This window comes from Labeo rohita, chromosome 12, assembly GCF_022985175.1.
Source record: "Labeo rohita strain BAU-BD-2019 chromosome 12, IGBB_LRoh.1.0, whole genome shotgun sequence".
NCBI lineage: Eukaryota > Metazoa > Chordata > Actinopteri > Cypriniformes > Cyprinidae > Labeo > Labeo rohita.
This window is the reverse complement of record NC_066880.1, coordinates 23,614,893-23,638,625: the sequence shown is the minus strand read 5'-3', so window position 1 is coordinate 23,638,625 and position 23,733 is coordinate 23,614,893. Positions and strand designations below refer to the sequence as shown.

General features: G+C 34.5%; 2 protein-coding genes across 2 annotated transcripts; both read left to right on the top strand.

Annotated features, from left to right (window-relative positions):
- The first annotated feature begins 1,355 nt into the window (after positions 1-1,355).
- LOC127173712 (translational activator of cytochrome c oxidase 1) lies at positions 1,356-8,581 on the top strand. Its single transcript, XM_051123637.1, has 5 exons — positions 1,356-1,884; positions 2,093-2,199; positions 3,451-3,581; positions 3,675-3,837; positions 6,046-8,581. Exons 1-5 carry the CDS (start codon positions 1,650-1,652, stop codon positions 6,265-6,267), a joined length of 858 nt encoding a protein of 285 aa, XP_050979594.1. The 5' UTR covers positions 1,356-1,649; the 3' UTR covers positions 6,268-8,581.
- On the top strand, positions 7,553-23,559 carry kcnh6b (potassium voltage-gated channel, subfamily H (eag-related), member 6b). Its single transcript, XM_051125099.1, has 12 exons — positions 7,553-7,568; positions 10,340-10,530; positions 12,048-12,473; positions 13,417-13,813; positions 15,904-16,103; positions 16,406-16,658; positions 16,767-16,960; positions 20,678-20,774; positions 21,085-21,363; positions 22,049-22,220; positions 22,442-22,649; positions 22,947-23,559. The coding sequence occupies exons 1-12, from the start codon at positions 7,553-7,555 to the stop codon at positions 23,214-23,216; spliced, it is 2,703 nt and encodes a 900-aa protein (XP_050981056.1). The 3' UTR covers positions 23,217-23,559.
- The last annotated feature ends 174 nt before the right edge of the window (positions 23,560-23,733 follow it).

Genomic DNA, 23,733 nt, shown 5'->3' with positions numbered 1-23,733 from the left:
TCAAAGCTAAATTTTCAGCATCATTACTTTCAGAAATCATTAATATGCTGATTTGCTGTTCAACAAACTATTATTATTAGAATTATTATTATTATTATTCAAAACAGTTGAGTACATTTTGTTCATGATTCTTTGACGAAGGATCCAAAGATCAGCAATTATCTGAAATAAAAAGCTTTTGTAACATTATACACTATATCATTCAAAAGCTTGGAGTCAGTATATATATATATATATATATATATATATATATATATATATATATTTTTTTTTTTTTTTTCTAATAAAGAAATTATAGAAATGATTACTTTTATTTGGCAAGGATGCTTTAAATTGATCAAGTGATGATAAATTCATTTATAACGTTACAAAAGATTTCTATTTCAGATAAATGCTGTTCATCAAAGAAACCTGAAAAATTATACTCAGCTTTTTTTAACATAATATTAATAATAAATGTTTTTTAAGCAGCAAATCAGAATATTAGAATGATTTCTGAAGGATCATATGACTGGAGTAATGATGCTAAAAATTCAGCTTTGAAATCAGGAATAAGTTACATTTTAAAATATATTCAAAAATAAAACAGTTATTTCAAATAGTAAAAATATTTCAAAATTTTACTGTTTTTTTTACTGTACTTTGGATCAAATAAATGCAGGCTTGGTGAGCTGCTTAAAAAAACATTTAAAATCTTACTGTTAAAAAACTTTTGAGTCGTAGTGTATAGTTTTTATTAATATTTTGTTTTTAATTTTATTTTTAAATCTGTTTTTTAATGTTACTGTGTTTTTGTCATTTTTATTTATTTTTGATTTATTTTAAATATAATTAACTTTTTATTTTTATTTATTTATTTATTTATTTTTTAGTTTTATTTCAGTTCAGTTTTGATTATTTTAGTACACCAAGTTACACTAAAAGAAAACGAGAAATGTCATTGGCATCTAGATAAGACAAAAAAGTTCCTTTATTTATATTTAATTTCAGTTAATATTATTAACATTTTTTTTAATTATTTTGTCTAATTATGCACACGAGCCTTGAATAAATTTAGCCTTGCTAAGACAAAGTCCACTTTTTAGTCAACTTTTTTTAAACATTATTAGTAGACCAATTAAATAATATAGAGATGTAAATAGTCTTTGAAGACAGTGTATACTTTAAAAGCCCACAGGTCCAAAACTGCCTAGAGTTAAAGAAAAACTCACATATTTTATCCTGGGTTACCCTGGAACAGGCTTTCAAAATACAAAAAAAAAAAAAAAAAAAAAAAAAAAAAAAAAAATCAAAATTCATTTAAAAGCACAGAACGATCCATATGATCGTAACGCTTCAAGGACTTTTATTTTGGCATTAGTTTGTGCACCGGTAATGACGCTTAGTGTCTGTTGGGCTCGTGTAGGGTAAATTAGCTCTGAGTCACAGAAGAACTATTTTTTTTTTATCATTTGACGCTACCATTTAGTTTATTTTCGCAAGTAACGAACACGAGATATATTGAATAATGGTCGTAAAGCCGTTTTTGAAACTATCCAGTTAAAACGTGCATGTTACTCAAGACTTGCAAACGAAAGACAGCACGACACTTTAGAATTTGACCTAAGTCGTTTGCTAACTGAGCTTATGTTTATAGTGAGAGAAGAACAATGTTAGGAGACATGATTCTGAGGGCTTTCAGGCTGACAGTGAGAGTGTCTGCAGTGGTTCAGAGCAGCTGTCAGTGTCCAGCCCTCCATTCATGCAGAGCACTGCACTCCAGCCCTGTGCTCTGGGCAGGACACAACAAATGGTCCAAAGTAAAGGACATTAAAATACCCAAAGATGCTGCTCGAGCCCGGATGATTGCCAAGTACACCATGATGATCAGGATTGCAGTAAGAGGTAAATGCATAAAACTGACAGAAGAATTTAGGTTATCCAATCTGGCACTGGCAAGTAATATGGCAATACCATAATGTTCAGTACTTTGTAAAAGAACCCAAGATAAAGGAACCCCAGACTGTGTTTACCATATGATAGATCTGATACTATTACACACAGGACAGTGAGATTATATATATGCTGAAATGACCCTGTGCTTATTTTTCAGAGGGAGGAGCCAATCCAGAATTTAATGTTGCTTTGGCACAACTTCTAGAGCAATGTCGGAACAAGAATCTACCTAAAGCCACCATAGAAGGAGCTATAAAAGGAGCTGTAAGACAGATTTTACAATTCTAAATATCTGCTACTAATGAAACTCATTTTTACACAATTAAACGCACATGACACATATACACACACACTCTTCTGGTTCGAAATTTAGAATAATTAAGATTGTTTAATATTTTTTTGATCTTATGGTCACCAAGGTTACATTATTTTGATCAAAAATACATGCATTTATTATTTTTACTGTTTAAATAACTGCTTTCTATTTGAATATATTTTAAAATGTAATCTATTTGTGTGAACAAGGCTACATTTTCAGCATCATTACTTTCAAAAATCATTAATATGTTTATATGCTGTTCAACAAACACTTTATTATTATTGTTATTATCAATATTTAAAACAGATGAGTATATTTTGTTCATGATTCTTTGATGAAGGATCCAAAGATCAGCAATTATCTGAAATAAAAAGCTTTTGTAACATTATACACTATATCATTCAAAAACTTGGAGTCAGTGTATATATGTATGTATGTATATATATATATATATATATTTTTTATTTATTTATTTATTTTTCTGGGAAAGAAATTATAGAAATGATTACTTTTATTTGGCAAGAATGCTTTAAATTGATCAAGTTAACAATAATTATTATAATGGTTGAAAACTGTTTTGGCTTTTTATTATTTGGTGGGAAAGCAAAACCAGAATTTCTGGATGAACGGGAAGTTCAAACAATTTATTTGAAATAGAATTCTTTTGAAAAAAAAAAAAAAAAAAAACCTTAAACCTAACTTTTAAATAATAGTGGAATAAAAATAATTAGATCAAACTGTTTTCAACATGGATAATAATCATAAATGTTTCTTCAGCAGCAAATCAGATATTAGAATGATTTCTGAAGGATCATGCAACACTGAACACTGAAGCAATGATGCTAAAAATTCAAAATTGTGAAATTAAAAATATTTCACAATATTACTATTTCTAATAACTGATCAGATAAATGCAGTTTTGGCAAACATAAGACACTTCTTTCAAAATGTTAAAAAATTTAAATAATTCCTGTCTCCGCCATATAACATATGTCGCCCAAAAAGGGGGGGGGTTCGGGTTGGTGGTCCACACAAATCATATGAGCTACTTTTATTATTCATTTACAATATTACCATGTCATTTTTGTAGAAAATAGTCTTTAAAAATACTCCAGAATTTTCCATGCTGTCATGCATTGATGAAATGTGAAATGTCAGTATTTAATGACACCCTTTTTTCCCCCAATATATAATAGAAGTCAAAGCAAGGAGCACAGTATCTTTATGAGGCCTCGGGACCAGGTGGATGCATGCTACTCATTGAGGTTTTGACTGACAACAACACACGTTCCCATCAAGAAATCAAGCGCATCATGGTAAAACATGGGTTAGTACTGATGTTGTGTGCTCAGAAAAATTAAGATATAGTAATAGTACTCAAACACAACTAAATGTACTGCTTTTCTCTGTTTGTCCACAGCGGGGCGCTGTGTGAAGGAGCACGCCGGAACTTTGACAGGAAAGGTGTTGTAGCAGCATCCAGAGATGGGATCTCCTCTGAGAAAGCTCTAGAGCTGGCTATCGAGGCAGGAGCTGAAGATGTGCAGGAGACGGAGGACGAGGAGGAGAAACCCATACTGCAGGTCTGAGCACAAATGGATGTGCAAATTTCAGAATTTAATTACTTAATTCTGCCTTTCATTTTATTAATATGAATTTGAATCGACTTGGCAAACGTGCTCCGAAAGAATGGAATTTGTAGGAATTATAGAAAGAGGAATTTGCAAATGTATTCATTCAAAACAATCACACAATAGAGAAATTTTGTATTGAGTGGTTTTATGACAAAACTGAAATATTGTCGATTATTGATTATTTTTTTCTATTTATTCACTGAAATGTAGAATGGTAGCCATGGCTTAATGAAATCTGATCAGGCAAGAAACAAGTTCAGTTTTGAATAAGAAAATAACAGCCATCAATACAGATTTTATTTTTGCTGTAAAGCATCATACATGTCCATCACTTTATTTTCGGACAACTTTCTAAAAATATATAACATATATACTGTTATTGTATAAATAATACTTTATAATAATACACGTGTTGATTATATTAGGCTATGACCACATTGTATTAAGCCATAAAATTGGTAAATTAAATACAAATATCTATTTGTAGCATTTTAAGCATTAATTGTTATTATCTTCTAATGTTTTTAGAAGTAATCCATGAATTGTGTGTATGTTCATGCTTATGAAAAATTATTACTGAGAAATTAAATGATTTAAAATCTTACTTACATTGGCAATCAAAAGTTTGTAGCAATTATGATTTTTTAAAATGGCAAGGCTGACCAAAAATACAGTAAAAACGGTCAAATTATGAAATATTATTACAGTTTAAAAGAAGTGTTTTCTATGTTAATATAATTAGAAATTTAATTTATTCCTGTGATGCCAAAGCTGAATTTTCAGCAGTCATTACTCCAGTCTTCAGTGCAACATCTTTCAGAAATCATTCTAATATTTTGATGAAAATGTAAAATTTATTCCAAACCTGACAACCAGTATACATATTTTTGTCCATTTCATTTTATTCAGCTTCAGTAGATTTAAAGGGGTCCTATTATGTTCTTTTGCAAAGTCTTGATTTTGTTTTGGGGGTGTACTAGAACAGACTCTCATGCTTGGTTCGAAAAACGCATTATTTTTCACATAATTTACATTATAACAGTACCTTTCTTCCCAGCCTGGCACAAATAGCTTGATTAGTTCCAGGTTTAATGAAGGCCAGCCTTCCGAAAAACTAAATGTGTTGTGACTGGTTAGCTGTTCCACTACGTTGCGATTGGCGAACAGCTAAGACGGTGTTTCCGTCCTGCTACGCCCTTTGCCAAAGCAGCTAGCACAAGCTAGATTAAAGTGATTCTTACGTTTTAAATATGGTTATTTTTCTTACAAAAACACATTGATTCACTACAGGAGGCCTTTATTGACCCCCCGGAGCTGTTTGAGGCACTTTTTAATATGGATGGATGCACTTTATTGACTTGTTTTAGACTGATAAAGGGAAATACCCGTCTATGCCATACTAAAGCTTGGCAGTGCCAGAATAATTTGTAATATAACTCCGATTGCATTCATCTGAAATGGAAGTCATATACACCTAGGATGCATGGAGGGTGAGTAAATAATACGTTACAGTAGTGTTGAGTCCTATTCTCAGCCTGCGAGATTGCCGATACGATATTATCATGCAAATTTATTTAATTATTTTACATACTTAGTTTAATGTTAGCAGCCTAACATTAACATTATCAAAGAACATCATATCTGATCAGCCTAGCCTATTCTAGTGCAAGTTTTTGTATTTTAAAACACTTGCATTATAAGTGAAGCTATCTACACTGTATGATGAATAAATCACTGCAAGCGTCTGTGGCGCGTTACGGCTCCGATGTGGCAACCGGAGAAGATCGCGGCTTCGGCATGTGTTTTGACCCCCTGTACTGCGGAAAACAGACACTGTAGTCCAAAGGAGCCGTTCGTTGTAGTTCTTGAAAAGAGATTTTTGACAAAGAAAATATCTCCCTTTGGAGTGGATTTTGAGATTTGTAACTTTGTAGATCTTTTTTATGCCCAAAGATACACACCACACACTGACTAAAATTCAAAAAGTGAAAAAGCATAATAGCACCCCTTTAAATTCAATTCAGCAACATCAGAAATGTTTCCTATGAATTATGTAGACTGTAATTAGAAGACTGTGTAGAATTTTACTTTTAAAATCTCTTTGTGTGTAAAATTAGTTATGAGAAATTGTCTCAATTGTTACTTCTTCCTTTTCAGTTTATCTGTGACATTACATCCATGAAGGCTGTGCGGAGTGCCCTAGAAAGCCTGGGGGTTCACACGCTTTCAGCCGGTCTGGAGTTTGTTTCTCACACGCCGTCTCTCCTGAATCATGCTCAACTAGAGACCGCGTCCACCCTGCTGGAGGCTCTCAATGACTGCCCTGATGTGGTCCGGGTATGGGATAATATCCACGCACAGAATTCACAAGGCAATTGACAAATGGATGAACACACAGATAGATGGACTAATTAATGATCTACATGCCTTAAGAACAATGGAAGAAATGGACCTGCTTGGGCAAATTTTATTAGACTTCACTTGGTTTTTTGTGTGATGGGACATGCTTGATTGACTTTGTTGATATGTCTTCATCGTGGAAATAAAGAAGATGTGTTAGTCATAGATGTGTATTCCTTTGAGTATCATAAACACCTTTTTAAATGCAAATCTGGGTCAAAAGAGATAAGACAACTTGCAATGACTTTTTCCCACATCCTTGAAAAAAAACATAGCTGATCTATGTAAATGTTTATTGAACAGTGAGAATCAGGGTCAGGAATTAATTGTGGCTCAGGGCAAAAGTGACACCAAGAGTTAAAAAACAACAACAACCCTTTAAAATTTAAAGTGTGGGGGCAAAATATCCCCTGGCTGAATTACTCATTTAAAAATTTGATATATTTTATAATATTATTGGCCTGTCTAGTTATGGGTATAGAAAAATTGCTAAATCTATGATTTTTTTTTTTTTTTTTTGCCAAAGTGACTTGAATGCACATGATATTGACTTCCCAACTTATAAATACAAACTTTCCAGCAGGATTTAAATACATCTATGTAGTTATCAGACTTTGTGTCCTTGTTAATGCCTTTTTTTGGGCTGCTTATCTGACAGACCTCATTATCAGACATAACTATGCATCTAGTAATACATGTGTATATAATAATACAGACTTAGTGTACCAAACATAACCAGTGTCATGGCTTTAGGTCAGTCAGTGCTCATAAAAGCCTATAGATCAAGCCCGCTTCCTGTCTTTAGTCACTGACCTATAGATAATTCATCATATTTCTATGTACAAGCCTTGAGTTCAATCTATATGTGGTGTGAATGTTGATCATTGATCAACCTCTGACTCTTTTCCCACTGTCATATCATTTTTTTTCTGAGAAGAGGTTGGTCCTAAGGGCAAATGCTCTCTGTTGATTCAAAAGTCTGAAAACGCCAATAAGAAATTATTGTGCCTTAGTGAACGCGTTTGATTGTGATGTAATTGATTTGTTTAGGAGTTTCCTCCACTGCTGCAGCTGTCTGGTTCACACTGACAGGGTTTTGTCCACGTGAGGGTTTATTTGTCAATGTTCTGGGTCGAGTCATAAGAGGACGACCCCATCAGACATTTCAATGTGTTTTCACAGGAAGGGCGTTTGGATTATGTTCCATATGAAGCTGGGCCTGTAACCGATTGCCCTGGCGGGTAACTCTGCGAGAACGGACAAAATGCAGCACCTACACGGTAAGAGAGAGTTTATTATATAACATACTGTACTGTGCAGTGTCTCTCAGTTAAGGTCAGATGTAGAACCAAAGCAAGGATGGAGACCCCAACGGTGACGTAAGAGAGGCTTCAACATGTCAAGACAATGTTACTTTAAAGGATTTACAATGGATTTTAGGTATGTTTTGAAAACATATAAGAGGAAAACTGAAGAGCATTGATACAATGACCACAAATAGAAATCTGCAATAAATGGACATGAAAATTGGTGAATCAAAGCAACCGAATATTTGGTTTTGGAAAAGATTTGCATCAGAACATCAGGAAAGCTGAATAAGACTACACAAGGAATTTTAATCACATCAGGACGGGACACGAAAAAAGTTATTTTTGCCTGGAACAGAATCTGTTAAAGGTGTATAACGTTTGTGTGTTTTTTTCTGGATGGATGTTTCTCTGAAGATACTTTGTATTTTGGATACCAGGAATTTGCATTACAGGATTTGCTTTCATGAGTGGATGATGTTATTGTTTTGTTAATATTCGATGTGAAGGTAACCTTTTAAATAAATCTCTATAGGACACGGCAACTATCTGGGTAACAAAGCAGTACAGATTTTCTTTTGTAAAGATAAGCAGTCTGGATCTTCTTACAAATGAGAATATTTATTTATGTGTCTAGAAATCATTTCATAGCTATAGAAAATAAAAACCACTCGGAGATCTCCTTAATATCTCAATTGTTTCTCCTAGACAGCAATGTGATTAAAAGGAGAACAAACAGGCTTTCAGCCATAAGACCCTAGGAATCTTATGTGTATCCTGTAGAATTTCAGAAGGTCACAACTGATCAAAATATGCACTGATTGCCAAGATACCAAAGTCTGAAAACAAATATTGATGATTTCCAGCATGTCTCATCAGATTCTTCTAACTTCGTATTATCTGAGCAATGCTGTCTACATAAATGTCACTTAGTGCTACAAATGTATATCAACAATTGACCTGTATGTCTACTGTATTGTTACTTCTGGAGAAAACAAAATTGATAATTTAATTAAACAACATTTGACTCATGTTGTCTCCTTACCCAAGTAATTTTAACCATGCTTAAAGCCCTATGAAATCCATTTCTTTTTTCCCAAATTCGTTTTTTTCCATTTTAATTTTTCTGGATTGCGTTTTTTCTCAACTCCTTTTTAATGGTTAAACTAAATTGTATTATATTAATCAAAGAGCATGTCTAATTAATTAAAATCATGAAGCTTATACAATTTCACATCTATTTAATAATGGTTTAGCAAAAATGACATGTTTAGGGCCCTATAAAATGTTTTTATTGTTATCAAATTCTGTGTTTTAGCATGTCTAATTATTTCAATGCATACTTAATTTATTCAAATGTATTATTAAAATAGCCTTATGAAAGGTTTTTTTTTTTACCCTCAGAAATTCTGTGTTGTGTATTTAAAATGTTCTGATATAAGGCTAGTTTTCCTAAAATGGAACAGTCAAATGCTCATGAAGTGACTCTCAGCAGATATTTTTCATGTATTTATGTCCTCATTCAGTGAGACCACAGATGCTGAAATTACCACCAGTGTCACACACACGCTTCAGTGTGTTTAGTAAACAAAACCGCTGGTCTGTTCCATTCATTAAAACAAGCAGGATTCACATTTGGTCATTTGCGGCCTAATATTTACAGATACTAGTCCATATTGCGGTTTGATTTAAGTGTAATGATAAACTTTTGATTAATTCATTCAAACTTTGACAAATATCGTGACATTCTGCGTTATTCAGTAAATTCCGTTTTTATGACTGGATTCCGCGATTCCGTCCGCGTTTTCCGCATCGCGGAAATCATAGGGCCCTACATGCTTTGTTACATTTTTGTGTTAAATTTTGTTTTTATCTGTTTTTTTTTTTTACATAATTCTTGTCTTACATTTTTATATTTTTATATAATTTATATCTAAAATATATTTTATAATAAACATTTTTAAAAATTACTATGAATTGACATATTTAATATTACATTTATAAATCAAACTAATATATATTTATATATATATATATACACACTACCGTTCAAAAGTTTGGGGTCAGTACATTTTTATTGTTTCTTTTTTTTTTTTTTTTTTTTTTTTTTTAAGAAATTAATACTTTTATTCACCAAGGATGTATTAAGTTAATAATTAAAAGTTTATTAAAAGTTAATAATAAATAATTTACATTGTTATAAAATATTTATATTTTGAATAAACACTGTACTTTTTAAACTTGTTATTCATGAAAGAATCCTGAAAAAAAAAAAATCACAGGTTCCAAAAAATATTTGGCAGCGCAACTGTTGATATTATCCAACATTGATCATTCTAATAATAAATCCGCATATTACAATGATTTCTGAAGGATCATGTGACACTTAAGACTGGAGCAACAGCTGATAAAAATTCAGCATTTCATCACAGGAATAAATTCTATTTTAAAGTATGTTAAAATAAAAAACATTATTTTATATTGTAAAAACATTTTGCAATATTACTGTTTTTTTTCTATATTTTTAATCAAATAAATGCAGCCTTGATGAGCATAAGAGACTTCTTTAAAGATTATTACAAGTCTTACTGACCCCAAACTTTTGAACGGTAGTGTATATATATATATATATATATATATATATAAATGTAATATAAAATATATTTTTAATGTTGTAAAATGTCATCCATTGGAGCACCGCTCTGAATTCTAATCCATTATTTTTTTTTTTTTTTATCATTAAGACCTGAAGTCCAGTTTGTGGAACTCTAACTCAAACTCTGAGCGGATGAAAGCTCTAAACCGATTTTCGTCATTCAGTCTAAACCGGCGTCGACCCACGCGATCCAATCACTCCACAGCAGCCTGCAACATTGAGCTTGTTACTCCAAGGGTGAAGGAGCGGACACAGAACGTGACAGAGAAGGTCACGCAGGTAAGATACATTGTTGGCCTTTCTTTAAGATCTTTAGACGGATTACTCTCAGTTTGGCTGAAAATAATGTAACCACAGATGGTATAAAAATATAAATAATTGATCCTTGCATTTTTTTTTTGTGAAAACTTTTGTACTGCCTACAAAAATTAAGGCCCTCTCACATCCAAAATATTGTAAAAAAAAAAAAAAAAAAAAAAAAAAAAAAAAAAAATCACACTTGAAAGTTGATGTGGAAATACTTGGTTGTCACATGGAAAACAATGTGACCAAAAACACTTGTGGAAAGATCGTTAGGACAGTGACGAGCCCTCACTACAACACCAAAAAATCCATAACCCCTGTGGCGGTTCTTTTTATTTCTCTGTTTTCTAAAAGAACACAAATCTGTCATATTCCTGAGTGTTCAAATGACCATTTGACCCCTTTTTGAGATTAGGATGCTGTCATAGTTTGGGGGAGGTTCATTCAATAGTATAGTAGGGTTAAGTGTGCAATACACAGGCTTGATCCTATAGTCGGTGTTACAAGGCATTTTTATAGAAATAAAATCAATTTAGTTCAGCTGTACATGGCACGCTACATATCTGAGGGAGGCGCCGTGCGTGACGTGTCTGTTTGGTGGCAGATTCAAAAGCGCAAGATAACTATTGTTAATAAACGTTTAATTTCTTCGTTTAAAATTACTTTTGTTAATAACAATGAACCACAAATTAAGCATTCGTTTTAAATAAGGGAAACCTTGTTTATTTGGGTTACAACACAAGTATAGGCTAGGCTTCGTCTTCTTCATTTTGTGAATAAGAGTTAGATTCAGTGTTCGAATTGTATCAAAGCACTTGGGGGGTCCCCCTAACAACCCCCCAAAAATTAAGTAAACCTTATATAATTATGATTCAGATTTTTGTCTAGTTCTTGTTATCATTGAGAAAACCCAATTCTAACATAAAAGCTTATTTTACGATGACCAGTGAATTAGGTGTACCAAACAATCACTAAGCAAAGAAGAATTAAATATCTAGCCGAGGAAATTAATATTTTCAAACAAGTTTAAAGTGGTTTTTACCTTTTGTGGGCATTTTTTGTGGGCACCTTTATAAAGCCATTCTTTTTTTCTGAGTGTGCATTATCTTTTGTGTCAAATTCTTGTATTTAATCAATCAAGTCACTCAGAATAATAAGACATTTTAGGCTGTTATCACACAAATAAAATCATTATCAACAAAATTCATCTTTTCAATATAGAGGAGACACAAATGCTGCATCTGAATTGGCATTTAGATGTATTTACCCACTGTTTAATGCAGGACATGAATGCATTTAACCTGCAGTTACAAATGCATGAAAAATGTTTTAATATTTTAATCCTAAATTGAATGCTGATATTTACAATCATTTCAAAAAATGAAAAGGTACTTTAATGCTTATGGGAGGTCTGAGAGTGAAAGCATCTGAACTATTGCCCTTTGTAGCCATTTGTTATAAATTATTGCTTAATCATCTCTCTCAATCTACAGGTACTGTCTCTAGGTGCTGATGTTTTGCCCGAGTACAAGCTCCAGGCTCCAGACGTCCACAAGTGGATCATGCTGCACTACAGTCCTTTCAAAGCCGTGTGGGACTGGCTCATTCTTCTGCTAGTGCTCTACACAGCTGTCTTCACTCCATACTCGGCTGCTTTCCTCCTCAATGAACTGGAGGAGGAGAAGAGACACATCTGTGGTTACACCTGTAACCCTTTAAATGTAGTAGATGTGATAGTGGACGTTCTGTTCATCTTAGACATCGTTATTACCTTCAGGACGACATACGTGAACCGTAACGATGAGGTGGTGACCCATCCCAAGCTCATCGCCATCCACTATATCAAAGGCTGGTTTCTCATCGACATGGTGGCCGCAATTCCATTTGATCTGCTCATCTTCAGGTCTGGATCAGATGAGGTATAATGTGTTACTTCTTTAGACTTTAGACTTTTTAGACTTTGTAGTATTCATCTAGGAAACAGCTACACTTATATTTACGTCATTCTACAAAACAAGTGCCATTTTTTGTGCATTTGTGTAAAATATGAATTGAACGTTTACTTGTCAGTTTTAATGCAGACATTTCCCTGAATATTATTTTAATATTTAATATTAAATAGAACACATTTTGGTAAAATATATGGAAATAATAGTAAGCATTTTTATCTTTTTACATATACACTTTATATATTTTAGTTGACATAATGCAGCTTAATATGTAATATAATTCATGGTTATGTCGTTAGTCCTTTTAAACTATTGCAATAATAATAATTCCAAAAGAAAATTATATTATAAAATGGAATCCTGTTCAGAAGAAAAAAAAAAAAAATTAAAAATAAGAATTTTTTACATTTTATTTTATCAATAAATAGTAATTTTGACTTTTTATCTCACAATTCCCACTTTTTACATCACGACTCAAAATGTATTTATTAATTTATTTCTCACAATTGTAAGTTCATATCTAGGAATTCTGACTTTTTTTGTTTACATCTCGCAATTGTTTTTGTCTGCCACAGAATAAAAAATAAAAAAGGTAATATTGTCTTTTATCCCAGAATTATGACTTTTTTCTTGCATTTGTTTATATTAAAATGTATATCTTGCAGTTCTGACTTTTTCTCAGGATTGCAAATTTATATCATGAGAATTTTGATTTGATTTTTCTTGCAGAAAAAAAGTCAGAATTATAGTAATGTAATAGAGTAATAGAGAATAATGTAAATAGAGAGTAATGTATTAATTTTGCTTAATGCAATATATTAACATATTATTTGTCTAATACAATTTAATATCTTTTTAAAAACTGACCATATCAGACTGTTCTTTCTTTGTCTTCCCATCATCCAATCTGCAGACGACAGCCACACTCATTGGCCTGCTGAAGACAGCCCGTCTGCTGCGCTTGGTCCGTGTGGCTAGAAAGTTAGATCGATACTCAGAGTATGGAGCTGCAGTCCTCTTCTTGCTCATGTGCACCTTTGTGCTGATTGCTCATTGGTTGGCCTGTATCTGGTATGCCATTGGTCATGTGGAAAGGCCTTACATGAAGACAGGTTGGCTGGATAATCTGGCCGATCAACTGGGGAAGCATTACAATGACAGTGATGCCAGCTCAGGACCCTCCATTCAGGATAAATACATCACTGCACTCTATTTCACCTTCAGTAGTCTGACCAGCGTGGGCTTTGGGAATGTCTCTCCAAACACCAACTCAGAGAAGATTTTCTCCATTTGTGTCATGCTCATTGGCTGTAAGTAACTATAAAAGCTTGTTTTTTTAGTTTAAGGCTGAAATATGTCATTTCTGTGCCACTGTCCCGAACATTCCTAGTTATCCTTTTTTAGATTGGCTAGTTACATTTTGACCTAAAAAGCTGATGTTGGTGACCTACCCAGAATTGAGGAGTTTCTGAACAATTCTCTTAAAATCTTAGCCTAATGGCTAAGAAATTTTTTTTTAGCCATAGTGGTTTGTTTATCCCGTAAGAGTGGCCGCAGCCATTTGTAAATTTTATGGGTCTGGCTTCCGGTCTCATCCGTGTCCATTTTTAGCTGGGTCAATATCACCATAGAGTGGCTTTCAAACCTCACAATATTCAAAAATTTTGGTTCTAATTTCCCATTTGTTTTATGTCATGTCACAAATAGTAAACACTCAAGTACTAGAAACATATTAGCTGAACTCCCACACATTTTTTTCAAATAATTATGGGCCATTATTCGAAGCATAAACCATAAGATATGTCCACCCTGTCATGGACATATTACTGTTTAATAAATTTTCGTTGCAATATTAAGATGCAAATGATATTTTCTAAAAGGCATAATGTAATAACTCATACAATTCACATACTTTTTCTTATTTGGAGAAAACTGTGATATTTGGATGCAGTTTTTTGTTTGCATGTTATTGCCCCCACATCTAGCTATGGAACACTTTGGATTATATAGATACGATTGAATTATTATTTAAAATATTATTATTTAAAGCAGAACACACAAAGCATGACAAAATATAACAATGAAACATTTATTTAACTTCGAAACAAATAACGTTATAATATAATATAATTACATTACATTCTCAATCACATTGATATACCCCCCCCAGTTCATTTTAGTTTTTAGTTATATTAACTACAGATGAATGCTATGTCCTCCCTGTCATGTGTATGTCCACCCTAGTCTTAGTGGCCAACAGGGTGGACATTTTGGAACATCGACAAGGTGGACGTTTTCAACTTCAATTAGCACATTAACTTACAACAAACTGTGACTATTTTGAAAATACTGTATTCTAATTACTTCCAGCATATTTTATGCCGACAGGGTGGACATGTTAAGCTTAGGAAAAGCAAATAAGCAAACTTATACGAAGAAAATTTGTCAGTTGAAAAGTCACCAACTTACTCACCTTATCTGTTGAAATTCCCAGCACTGAAGAGACAAAAAAAATCTGTTGTCCAGATGTCACTAAAGGGGATGGCCTTTTTTTAAATGGGCTTTTGAGATCCACCAATACAACAGGGTGGACAACCATTCAAGGGACATGGACAAACTCTTCTTTTTGTTAAATAAAAATATATATTTATAGGAGAACAAAATGTGAACATTTTGAAGAACTGTGGCAACGTCTCCAAGATGCTTCAAGAAAGCTACCTGAAAAACTATGTGCAAGAGCACCTAGGGCAAAAGCTGCTTTAAACGCAAAGGATGGTCACACCAAATGTTGATTTAATTTAGTTAACAGAAGTTAAATGATGAAGAAAATCTATTTATGACATTTTTGACAGCATCCTCATTTGTATTTTATAGTGCATCAAGTTAGTAAGGTACTTGTTAAGTTTAGGTAGGATTAAGGATCTAAAATGTGGTTATGCATTAATATGCACTTCAAAAGTATTAATAAAAAGCCAATATGCTAGTAATATGCCTGCAAATAAGTAACTACATAATAGTGAGAATTGGACCTTAAAATAAAGTGTTACCAAAATAAGAAATGTTTTCTTGGCTAAAGTTTTTTTTTTTAATATTTTATTTTTTTAAAAATTGTGTTTGTCAACATTAGTTTATTAATGCACATCAATACAGTGCGAACTAAATAACTGTATTTTTATTAAGTAACATTAATTAGACTAAAAACAGTAATAAATGTATTGTTCATTGTTTGTTCATGTAAGTTAATACATTAACTAACGTTAACAAATGACACCTTTTTGTAAAGTGTTACCATTTTTTTATAGTTTAGTTTTGGTTTTAGTTTAAAGTAATTATAATGACCCTCCTCTTACCTCCATGTAAGTAAATATTCCTAAATATTCTCCTGTTGACTTTATTTTAGCTCTCATGTATGCCAGCATATTTGGAAATGTTTCTGCAATAATTCAGAGGCTTTATTCCGGAACAACTCGCTATCACACCCAGATGCTGCGGGTCAAAGAGTTCATCCGCTTCCATCAGATACCTGGAGAACTGAGGCAGAGACTGGAAGAATATTTCCAACATGCCTGGTCCTACACCAATGGCATCGATATGAATGCGGTAGGTCACATGCGGAGTCAGAAAGAGCAATTCAAATGTTGTCTATACTGTAGATTAGGGGTGTCCAAACCTGCTCCTGGAGGGACACTGTCCTGCAAAGTTTAGCTCCAAACCCCAATTAAACAGCTAAACCAGCTAATCAGGGTCTTCAGGTATGTTGCAGCTGGTTGGAGCTAAACTCTGTATGACTTTGGCCCTCCAGGAGCAAGTTTGGACACCCCTGCTATAGATGCAAATAATGCTTCCAGTAGATTCATCTGTCTAATAAAAACCCAATAATGTCTTTTACTTTTAAATTATAGGTCCTAAAAGGTTTTCCTGAGTGTTTGCAAGCTGATATTTGCCTGCATCTGAATCGTAGTCTGCTGCAGAACTGTAAAGTGTTCCGTGGGGCGAGTAAAGCGTGCCTGAGGGCTCTCGCCATGCGCTTCAAAACCACCCACTCGCCACCTGGAGACACCCTCTATCACCATGGTGACGTGATCAAAGCCCTCCACTTCATCTCCCGTGGTTCCATTCAAGTGTCGCAACATAACATTGTGCTGGCCATACTGGGTGAGATTAATATTAAACCACTGTCTGATCCACTGATGGTTTGAGGGTTTTTTAGATTGATTTTCTTTTACAAGGCCTAATAAAAACTACTTGCTGTTTCACATACAGGAAAGAATGATGTCTTTGGCGAGCCTATAAATCTGTATGCAGAGCCTGGTCGCAGTAACGCTGATGTTACTGCACTTTCCTACTGTGACCTTCACCGTATCCAACGAGACGACCTTCTAGAGGTGCTGGACATGTACCCTGCATTTGGAGAGATCTTTTGGAGGAACCTAGAAATCACCTTTAACATACGAGACGTGTGTAAACCTCACATCCCACACACATTTATATATATCCCTCACTGATTCTTGAGTACTGAGATAAAACAGACTGTGACTTAAAAGAGAAGTCCACTTCCAAATCAAAGATTTACATATAACATACTCACCCGCTTGTCATCCAAGATGTTCATGTCTTGCTTTCTTCAGTCCTAAACAAATTATGTTTTTTGAGGAAAACATTTCAGCATTTTTCTCAATATAATGGACTGCAAACAATCCCAAATGTGGGTGTAAATGATCCTAGCTGAGAAAGAAGGGTCTTATCTAGCGAAACGATCGGTTAGTTTCATTTTAAAAAATACAATTTAAATAATTTTTATTCTGAAACACTCGTCTTGCCCTACTTTCCTTGAACTCTGTGTATTCTGGCTCAAGACGGTTAGGGTATGTTGAAAAACTGCAATCGTATTTTCTCCCTCAACTTAAAAAAATCATTTAAAAATCATCCTACATCGCTTCAGAAGTAATGACCCAGTCTTTGCAAACTGAACATGCAAAGAAGATCAAACACCCTTAACAAAAAAGGTAAAACAGCGATATAGGACGACTTTGAAGTTGAGGGAGAACATGAGATGGGAGTTTTTCGACATACCCTGTCATGAACTGAAAAAAAACAGAGTAGAGTAAAACAGGCAGAGTAAGACAAGACGAGTGTTTGACATTAAAAAGTATATAAATTCTATTGTTTTTATGAAAATAACTGATCGTTATGCTAGATAAGACCCTTCTTTCTCGGCTGGGATCATTTGCAAATGCATTTGCAATATATATTATAAAAACTAGTTCACGCATCCTAGTCACCATAACAAATGTCAGCTTGTGTAATAAAGCGGATAGTTCACCCAAAAATGAAAATTCTTCAAAAATGAAAGTCTTTAATTACTCACCTTCATGTCGTTCCAAACCAGTAGGATCTTTGTTCATCTTCGGGAACAAAAATTAAGATGTTGTTGATGAAACCCGAGAGCTTTCCGACCCTTCATAGACAGCAACGCAACTACCACGTTCAAGGCCCGGAAAGGTAGTAAGGACATCGATAAAATAATCCATGTGATATCAGTGGTTCAACTGTAATGTTATAAAGCTACTTTTTGTACACAAAGAAAACAAAAATGACTTTATTCCACAATTTTCTTCTCTTCCGTGTCACGATGCATGCATGTGGTGTTGAGGACGCAGGAGCTGGTGTTCTGATGTAGAATATCCATCTCTTTTACATTGTCTGTATATTTTGGTTCAAATAAGTTAGGATATGCAAAAAACTGCAAGTCATCCTCTCGAAATCTTCAGACATGTTTAACGAAGACTGTTTTATGTACAGCCTGCATCTGCTTGTAAACAAGGCGCAGCGCATCCAGGTTCTACATCAGCTCCTGCGTCAGCAGCACCACACGCATGCGTTGTGGTACCAGAGATTTTCTTACAACTGGGAGATGAGGGGGTCTGTATTACTTACTATTGGCGAAAGCGTAACGGTCAACGTGGATCATGTGTGCCTTGATAGCCAATCACATTACAGACTTGACATCATTGAATTTCAGTTCAGAGTTGTGCGACACTCAAACGCTGTTTACGGATACCATAGAAATGAATGGGAAGTGCCGTGGGAAGAAGCCAGTTGCAAAAAGTCAGTCTCTTATAAAACGGCAATTTTTTGGGGTGTAAACTCTAAAAATAATTGAATCTAAAAGTATTGTTTAGTGTAAAACATGGTCGTTCATTGAATGATTAGCTGTTTCCTCTAAAAAGCTGTTTATTCTGTATAATGAATCTTCTCGTCCATTGATACTCATTCAAAGAAAATGGCCTTTGGTGTCCTTTCCCAAAACAGAAGCATTAGCTGTAGCCGTTACTCTTTTTAGCTAAAGGTTGCAGGCTTGCCTTCTATTGGCTTTGGTGGTACTCTCATGAATGCACGCCGAAGACTGACACGGAAGAGAAGAAATTGAAGCAGGGCTGTAGCTATTGATTATTTTAGTAATCGAGTATTCTACCGATTATTCCATCGATTAATCGAGTACTCGGATAAGAAGTCATTTTCTTTATTAAAGAGCAATACTAAATATACAAGAGAAAATAAGATAGGTCTCTTAAAATAAACAACTAATTTGTTTCCTTTTTAAAAATATGATCATTTTTATTGCTGAAATTGCATATATTAATAACCATGAAAACTAAACCCATTTAATGCATTACATTCAAAATGCAAATACAAATATATCAATTATATATATATATATATATATATATATACAAAAATCAATTTCACATTACTTTAGAAAAAGGTTAACATTACAATCTAAAACAAAGGCATAAGTCAAGAAATTGAGGCATTTAGATGTTTAATTCACCTCAGAGGGACATGAATGCATTTAATTTGCAAATACAAATGCATAAATAATATTTTGTTATTTTAAACAAAACATTGAATAGGTGCCAGTAAGTCACTGTTAAGTAAGTGAGTCATTACGATTGAACTAAATCATTTAACGAGTGATTCATTCAAGAACGAAACACCGTCATTTTCTCAAAGACGCAAAACAGCCCTGGTGAAAAAAACAGCATATGCTGGTAGATATGTTTTGATGCTGGGATGCTGGTTAGGTATGTTTCGATGCTGGTTTAAGCTGGTCCTTTGCTGGTCTATGCTGGTCCTTTGCTGGTTTATGCTGGTCCTTTGCTGGTTTATGCTGGTCCTTTGCTGGTTCATGCTGGTCATGTTGCTGGTCAAGGACCAGCATAAACCAGCAAAGGACCAGCATAAACCAGCTAAGGACCAGCATAGACCAGCTTAAACCAGCATCAAAACATACCTATCCAGCATCCTAGCATCAAAACATAGCTACCAGCATATGCTGTTTTTTTCACCAGGGAGTGCTGTGGCTGTGTTTGGAATGGGTATTTGTTGGCAAAATAGAGCAAAAACAGGCAATATGCTGTCTAAAACGTAAGTATCTTAATATTAACTTCTTGTTTATTGATGAACTGTTGCATAAAACCAGTATCACATTTGTAAATCATGCTGAGGCACTCTTCGTTTGATATTCACTAACTTTCTAACTTTCTGTGTCACAGAGAGAGAATGAGACAATCAACATAAATGGCACTTAGTCTTTAAAAAAACATAGCTAACTTAGGGACATTATAACTAACCACCATTAATTTACGGTCTTACATAAGTCCAGCGTTTATCGGTTTGTGCGTCAGTAATAAATGTCTGTGGGGAAACACAGTGTTCCATGTGTTACAGTAAATGGACTAAACAAAGCCTCGAGGCAAAAAAATTTGCCTCAATGATTTTTTTGTATTCCAGTTACTCGAGTTACTCGAGGAATCATTTCAGCTCTAAATTGAAGTCATTATTTTTTGTTTTCTTTGCACGCAGAAACTATTCTTGTAGCCTCATAACATTAAGGTTGAACTACTGATGTCTCATGGACATATTGTAACAATGTGTCAGTTGCATCGCTGTCTATGCAGGGTCAGAAAGCTCTTGGATTTTATCAGAAATATCTTAATTTGTTTTCTGAAGATGAACGAAGGTCTTATGGGTTTGTAATGACATGAGGGTGTGTTAATTAATGACAGAATTTTCATTTTTTGGGTGAACTAACCATTTAACAGCAGTTATCCTAAAGATTGAGACAAATGCTCTCTGTATAGTAATCATTGTTTTAACTGATATGTAATCAGGCTGAAGAGATGATGCCCAGTGAAAATTTGGACTGTGGGTACCATGTGAATGGCATACGACACTGCCAAAACTCCCTAGACAGGCGAAACAGGCCAGGTGAGTAGTGCACTCACGAATAAAAACACAACTGAGATCTGGTGAGACTTGTGTCCAGAAGTTCACATTTTTTGCAAAATTTTAAAGTAAGAATACTTCAATTGTAGCAAACAAAATAAAACTAAACCATACTTCAGAATAATTTCATTCATAGTTTGTCATAATTCACATATAGCCTTTTTTGAGCCTAAGCAGTGAATTAAATTATTTTAAAAAAAAATGTATGAATTCAGGATATAGATAGTAAGAGCACACAATATTCCGCAGAATTACATTTTTGCTTAAAATTGCACTTGTCTTGCTATTCAAGATGGAATGGACCACAAAGACTCATACCCATCTCGGATGTGTTCTGCCCTGGGTCGGCATCATTCTCTAACCGCTCACATGCACTGGGAGGAGCTGTGTAGCTGTGGAAGCTCCACATTGCAGTCCAGTGAAAACCTCAGCAAATCTCCTATCAGCCACTGTGAGTTGTACACCTCGGATGTAGATCCTCTGGACTACCCCTCTCCTGATGTGAGACTAATACCACCACGAGGTGCCTCTGGGGTCAGCAGAGAGTTTGGCATGGATATGGGGCTATTTGGTGGGTATACAATATTTATGTGAATATTAGCATTAAAGGAATAGTTAACCCAAAAATAAAAATTGTCATCAATTGCTCACTTTCATGTCATTCCAAACCTATAAGACCATTGTTCATCTTCAGAACACAAATGAAGATATTTTTAAGAAATCCAAAAGCTTTCTGACCCTGCCTAGACAGCAGTGCAACCGAAACGTTCAAGGCCCAGAAAGGTAGTAAGGAAATCGTTAAATTAGTCAACAGTGGACGTTGATGTTGTGTGACCATGTGTAGTTATTTATAGCCTATGCTATAGCTTTTTACTTCCGGCGTTTGTATTTGGGCTTCAGAATTCATAAAAGTTCCTGAAGAAGAATCATTTAATTTTTTCAGTCACAGAGCTAATTTTCCACAATAATACAAAATCCAATGGGGAAATCCTGTTGGGTTTTTACTGAGGAAACCAGGCTGCTGCTAACTTCCAGGTTGGGCCACAAAAATACATTATTACTGCAGCACAATATTGTGGAGCATTTTAGGTTGATTGCAACCACTGAGTGATAACATTTTCTCTGTTAAAAAATTACTTAGTGCACCTTATTGTACCAATATCTCACAAACCTGCCTTTAAATGGCATACTGTAAATATGAATGCATTTCTTGACTTGCTGGATTGTTATTATTCAATATCTCCTCCTAACACAAGCTCCTCCTCCATCTGGATTGTACCATTACTGGCCTGACCACCAGGCAGCTCATTTCGCTGAACAGACTCGGCGCCCCCTATCTGTCCTGACCTCATTCCCACCGCCGCTCTTTGAGCATCAACCCAATGAACTTGAGTCCAGACTGGAGCTTCTGCAGAGCCAACTCAACAGGTAGGTGATGCAACAGTTAAACTAAATGAAACTGGCAGTTCTGTTGCCATTTATTGCCCAGGATGAAGAATAAGAATGAATGAGAATGAAGAATGTTTTGTTCACAATGCTCTCTTACATTGACTAATCCAGTGACAGCCTGACACTTGATATTTCAATGGATGAAGATGTCTTGCAAATAACTACTTAAATGCTGCAGTTTTCTGCTCTCTTTCTCCCAGGCTGGAAACCAGAATGACAGCAGACATTAATGTGATCCTTCAGCTTCTCCAGCGACAAATTGCTCCGGTGCCCCCAGCATACAGCACTGTATTACCTGACAACCACACTCCTGATCCTGTTATACTGTACAGAAGCAGTGCACCAGTACTCCACAGCATGTACCCTATCCCAAACATTCAGCTGGACAGTAGAAACACTGCCATTCAGGTAAAAATGCTGTCTAGTAAAAGTGGTTTCCAATTCCAGACAAAAAGTTATATTGATTGTGCACTTACATTATACTTTATATTTTGAAAAATACTTAAAATGCTCTACTTGCAGATAATATTAATACATAAAAGCCACTTAAGTGTACTTTGAATAAACTTTTATGATTTTTTCTTAACACACTTAAGTACATTTTTAAATAGTGCACTTTGTAACATTGTCAAATTATAAAAATTGAATTTATTAGTTAATTATTATAATTAAAAGTTTACTTTATCTTTAACTCTGCATTTCCAGAGTTCAACAAAGCCAGATTCCATATTCCAATCAAATTCCCAGGGTTCTCTGTCCAGTGGTGTTCATATGGGAGCTGCGTCAGATGACTGTGTACCTGATAACCTGGAAACTATTACTGTTTCGACCCCAGTGCATCAGCCCATTTTGATAGATGCACCGCGGCTCTGTGCGTCCCTCAGATTTCCCTCATTGCCTGGCAACCTGGACACTTCATCGCACCTGGAAGAAATTCCAAAACACATGTCTGACCCTGCCTTATCGGTCAGCTAAAATCACAACACACCTTCAACCGGCTTATCATAACAGAACTATGAGAACACATCAAAACACAATCAATAAATACCCTGCTGATGTCACCATCAGTTAGGACAGCCCTAAACCAACACTAAACCAGCATAAAAACTCAAAGGCAGATAACAAAGCATCTTAAACCTCAAGATGAATGTCAGTGACCATCAATAACGTGTTCTACATGCAGTAAGACTCAGGAAACAGTCACAGTACAGTGGCTGATAATGTTTTGTAATGATACAGTAAATCTATCCAAAGAATGTCTCTGTATGTCTGGAGTATTCTGTGTATTTGCTGTAATTAAAAGTATGTTCAATCCCTTTTTTGTAGTCAAGACTTGTTTCAAAGGAAATGTTGCTTTTAAATTACTCAAAAGGCTACTTTTCAAACAAAAAGAGAAATAAGACAATTTTGGGTGCTGTTCTTTAAAGATCCACCAGATTTATTGGTTTAACAGATAATATTTACAAAAAAGGCATCGATAAAACAGTTTGTA

Bases quoted from the DNA above. Each gene is read 5' to 3' on its own strand.
- LOC127173712 (XM_051123637.1), top strand. From the start codon at position 1,650: ATGTTAGGAGACATGATTCTGAGGGCTTTCAGGCTGACAGTGAGAGTG. The intron at 1,885-2,092 runs GTAAATGCATAA...CTTATTTTTCAG, and splicing joins GATCAGGATTGCAGTAAGAG to AGGGAGGAGCCAATCCAGAA. The intron at 3,582-3,674 runs GTTAGTACTGAT...GTTTGTCCACAG, and splicing joins CGCATCATGGTAAAACATGG to CGGGGCGCTGTGTGAAGGAG.
- kcnh6b (XM_051125099.1), top strand. The intron at 16,104-16,405 runs GTAGGTCACATG...TTTAAATTATAG, and splicing joins ATGGCATCGATATGAATGCG to GTCCTAAAAGGTTTTCCTGA. The intron at 16,659-16,766 runs GTGAGATTAATA...TTTCACATACAG, and splicing joins CATTGTGCTGGCCATACTGG to GAAAGAATGATGTCTTTGGC.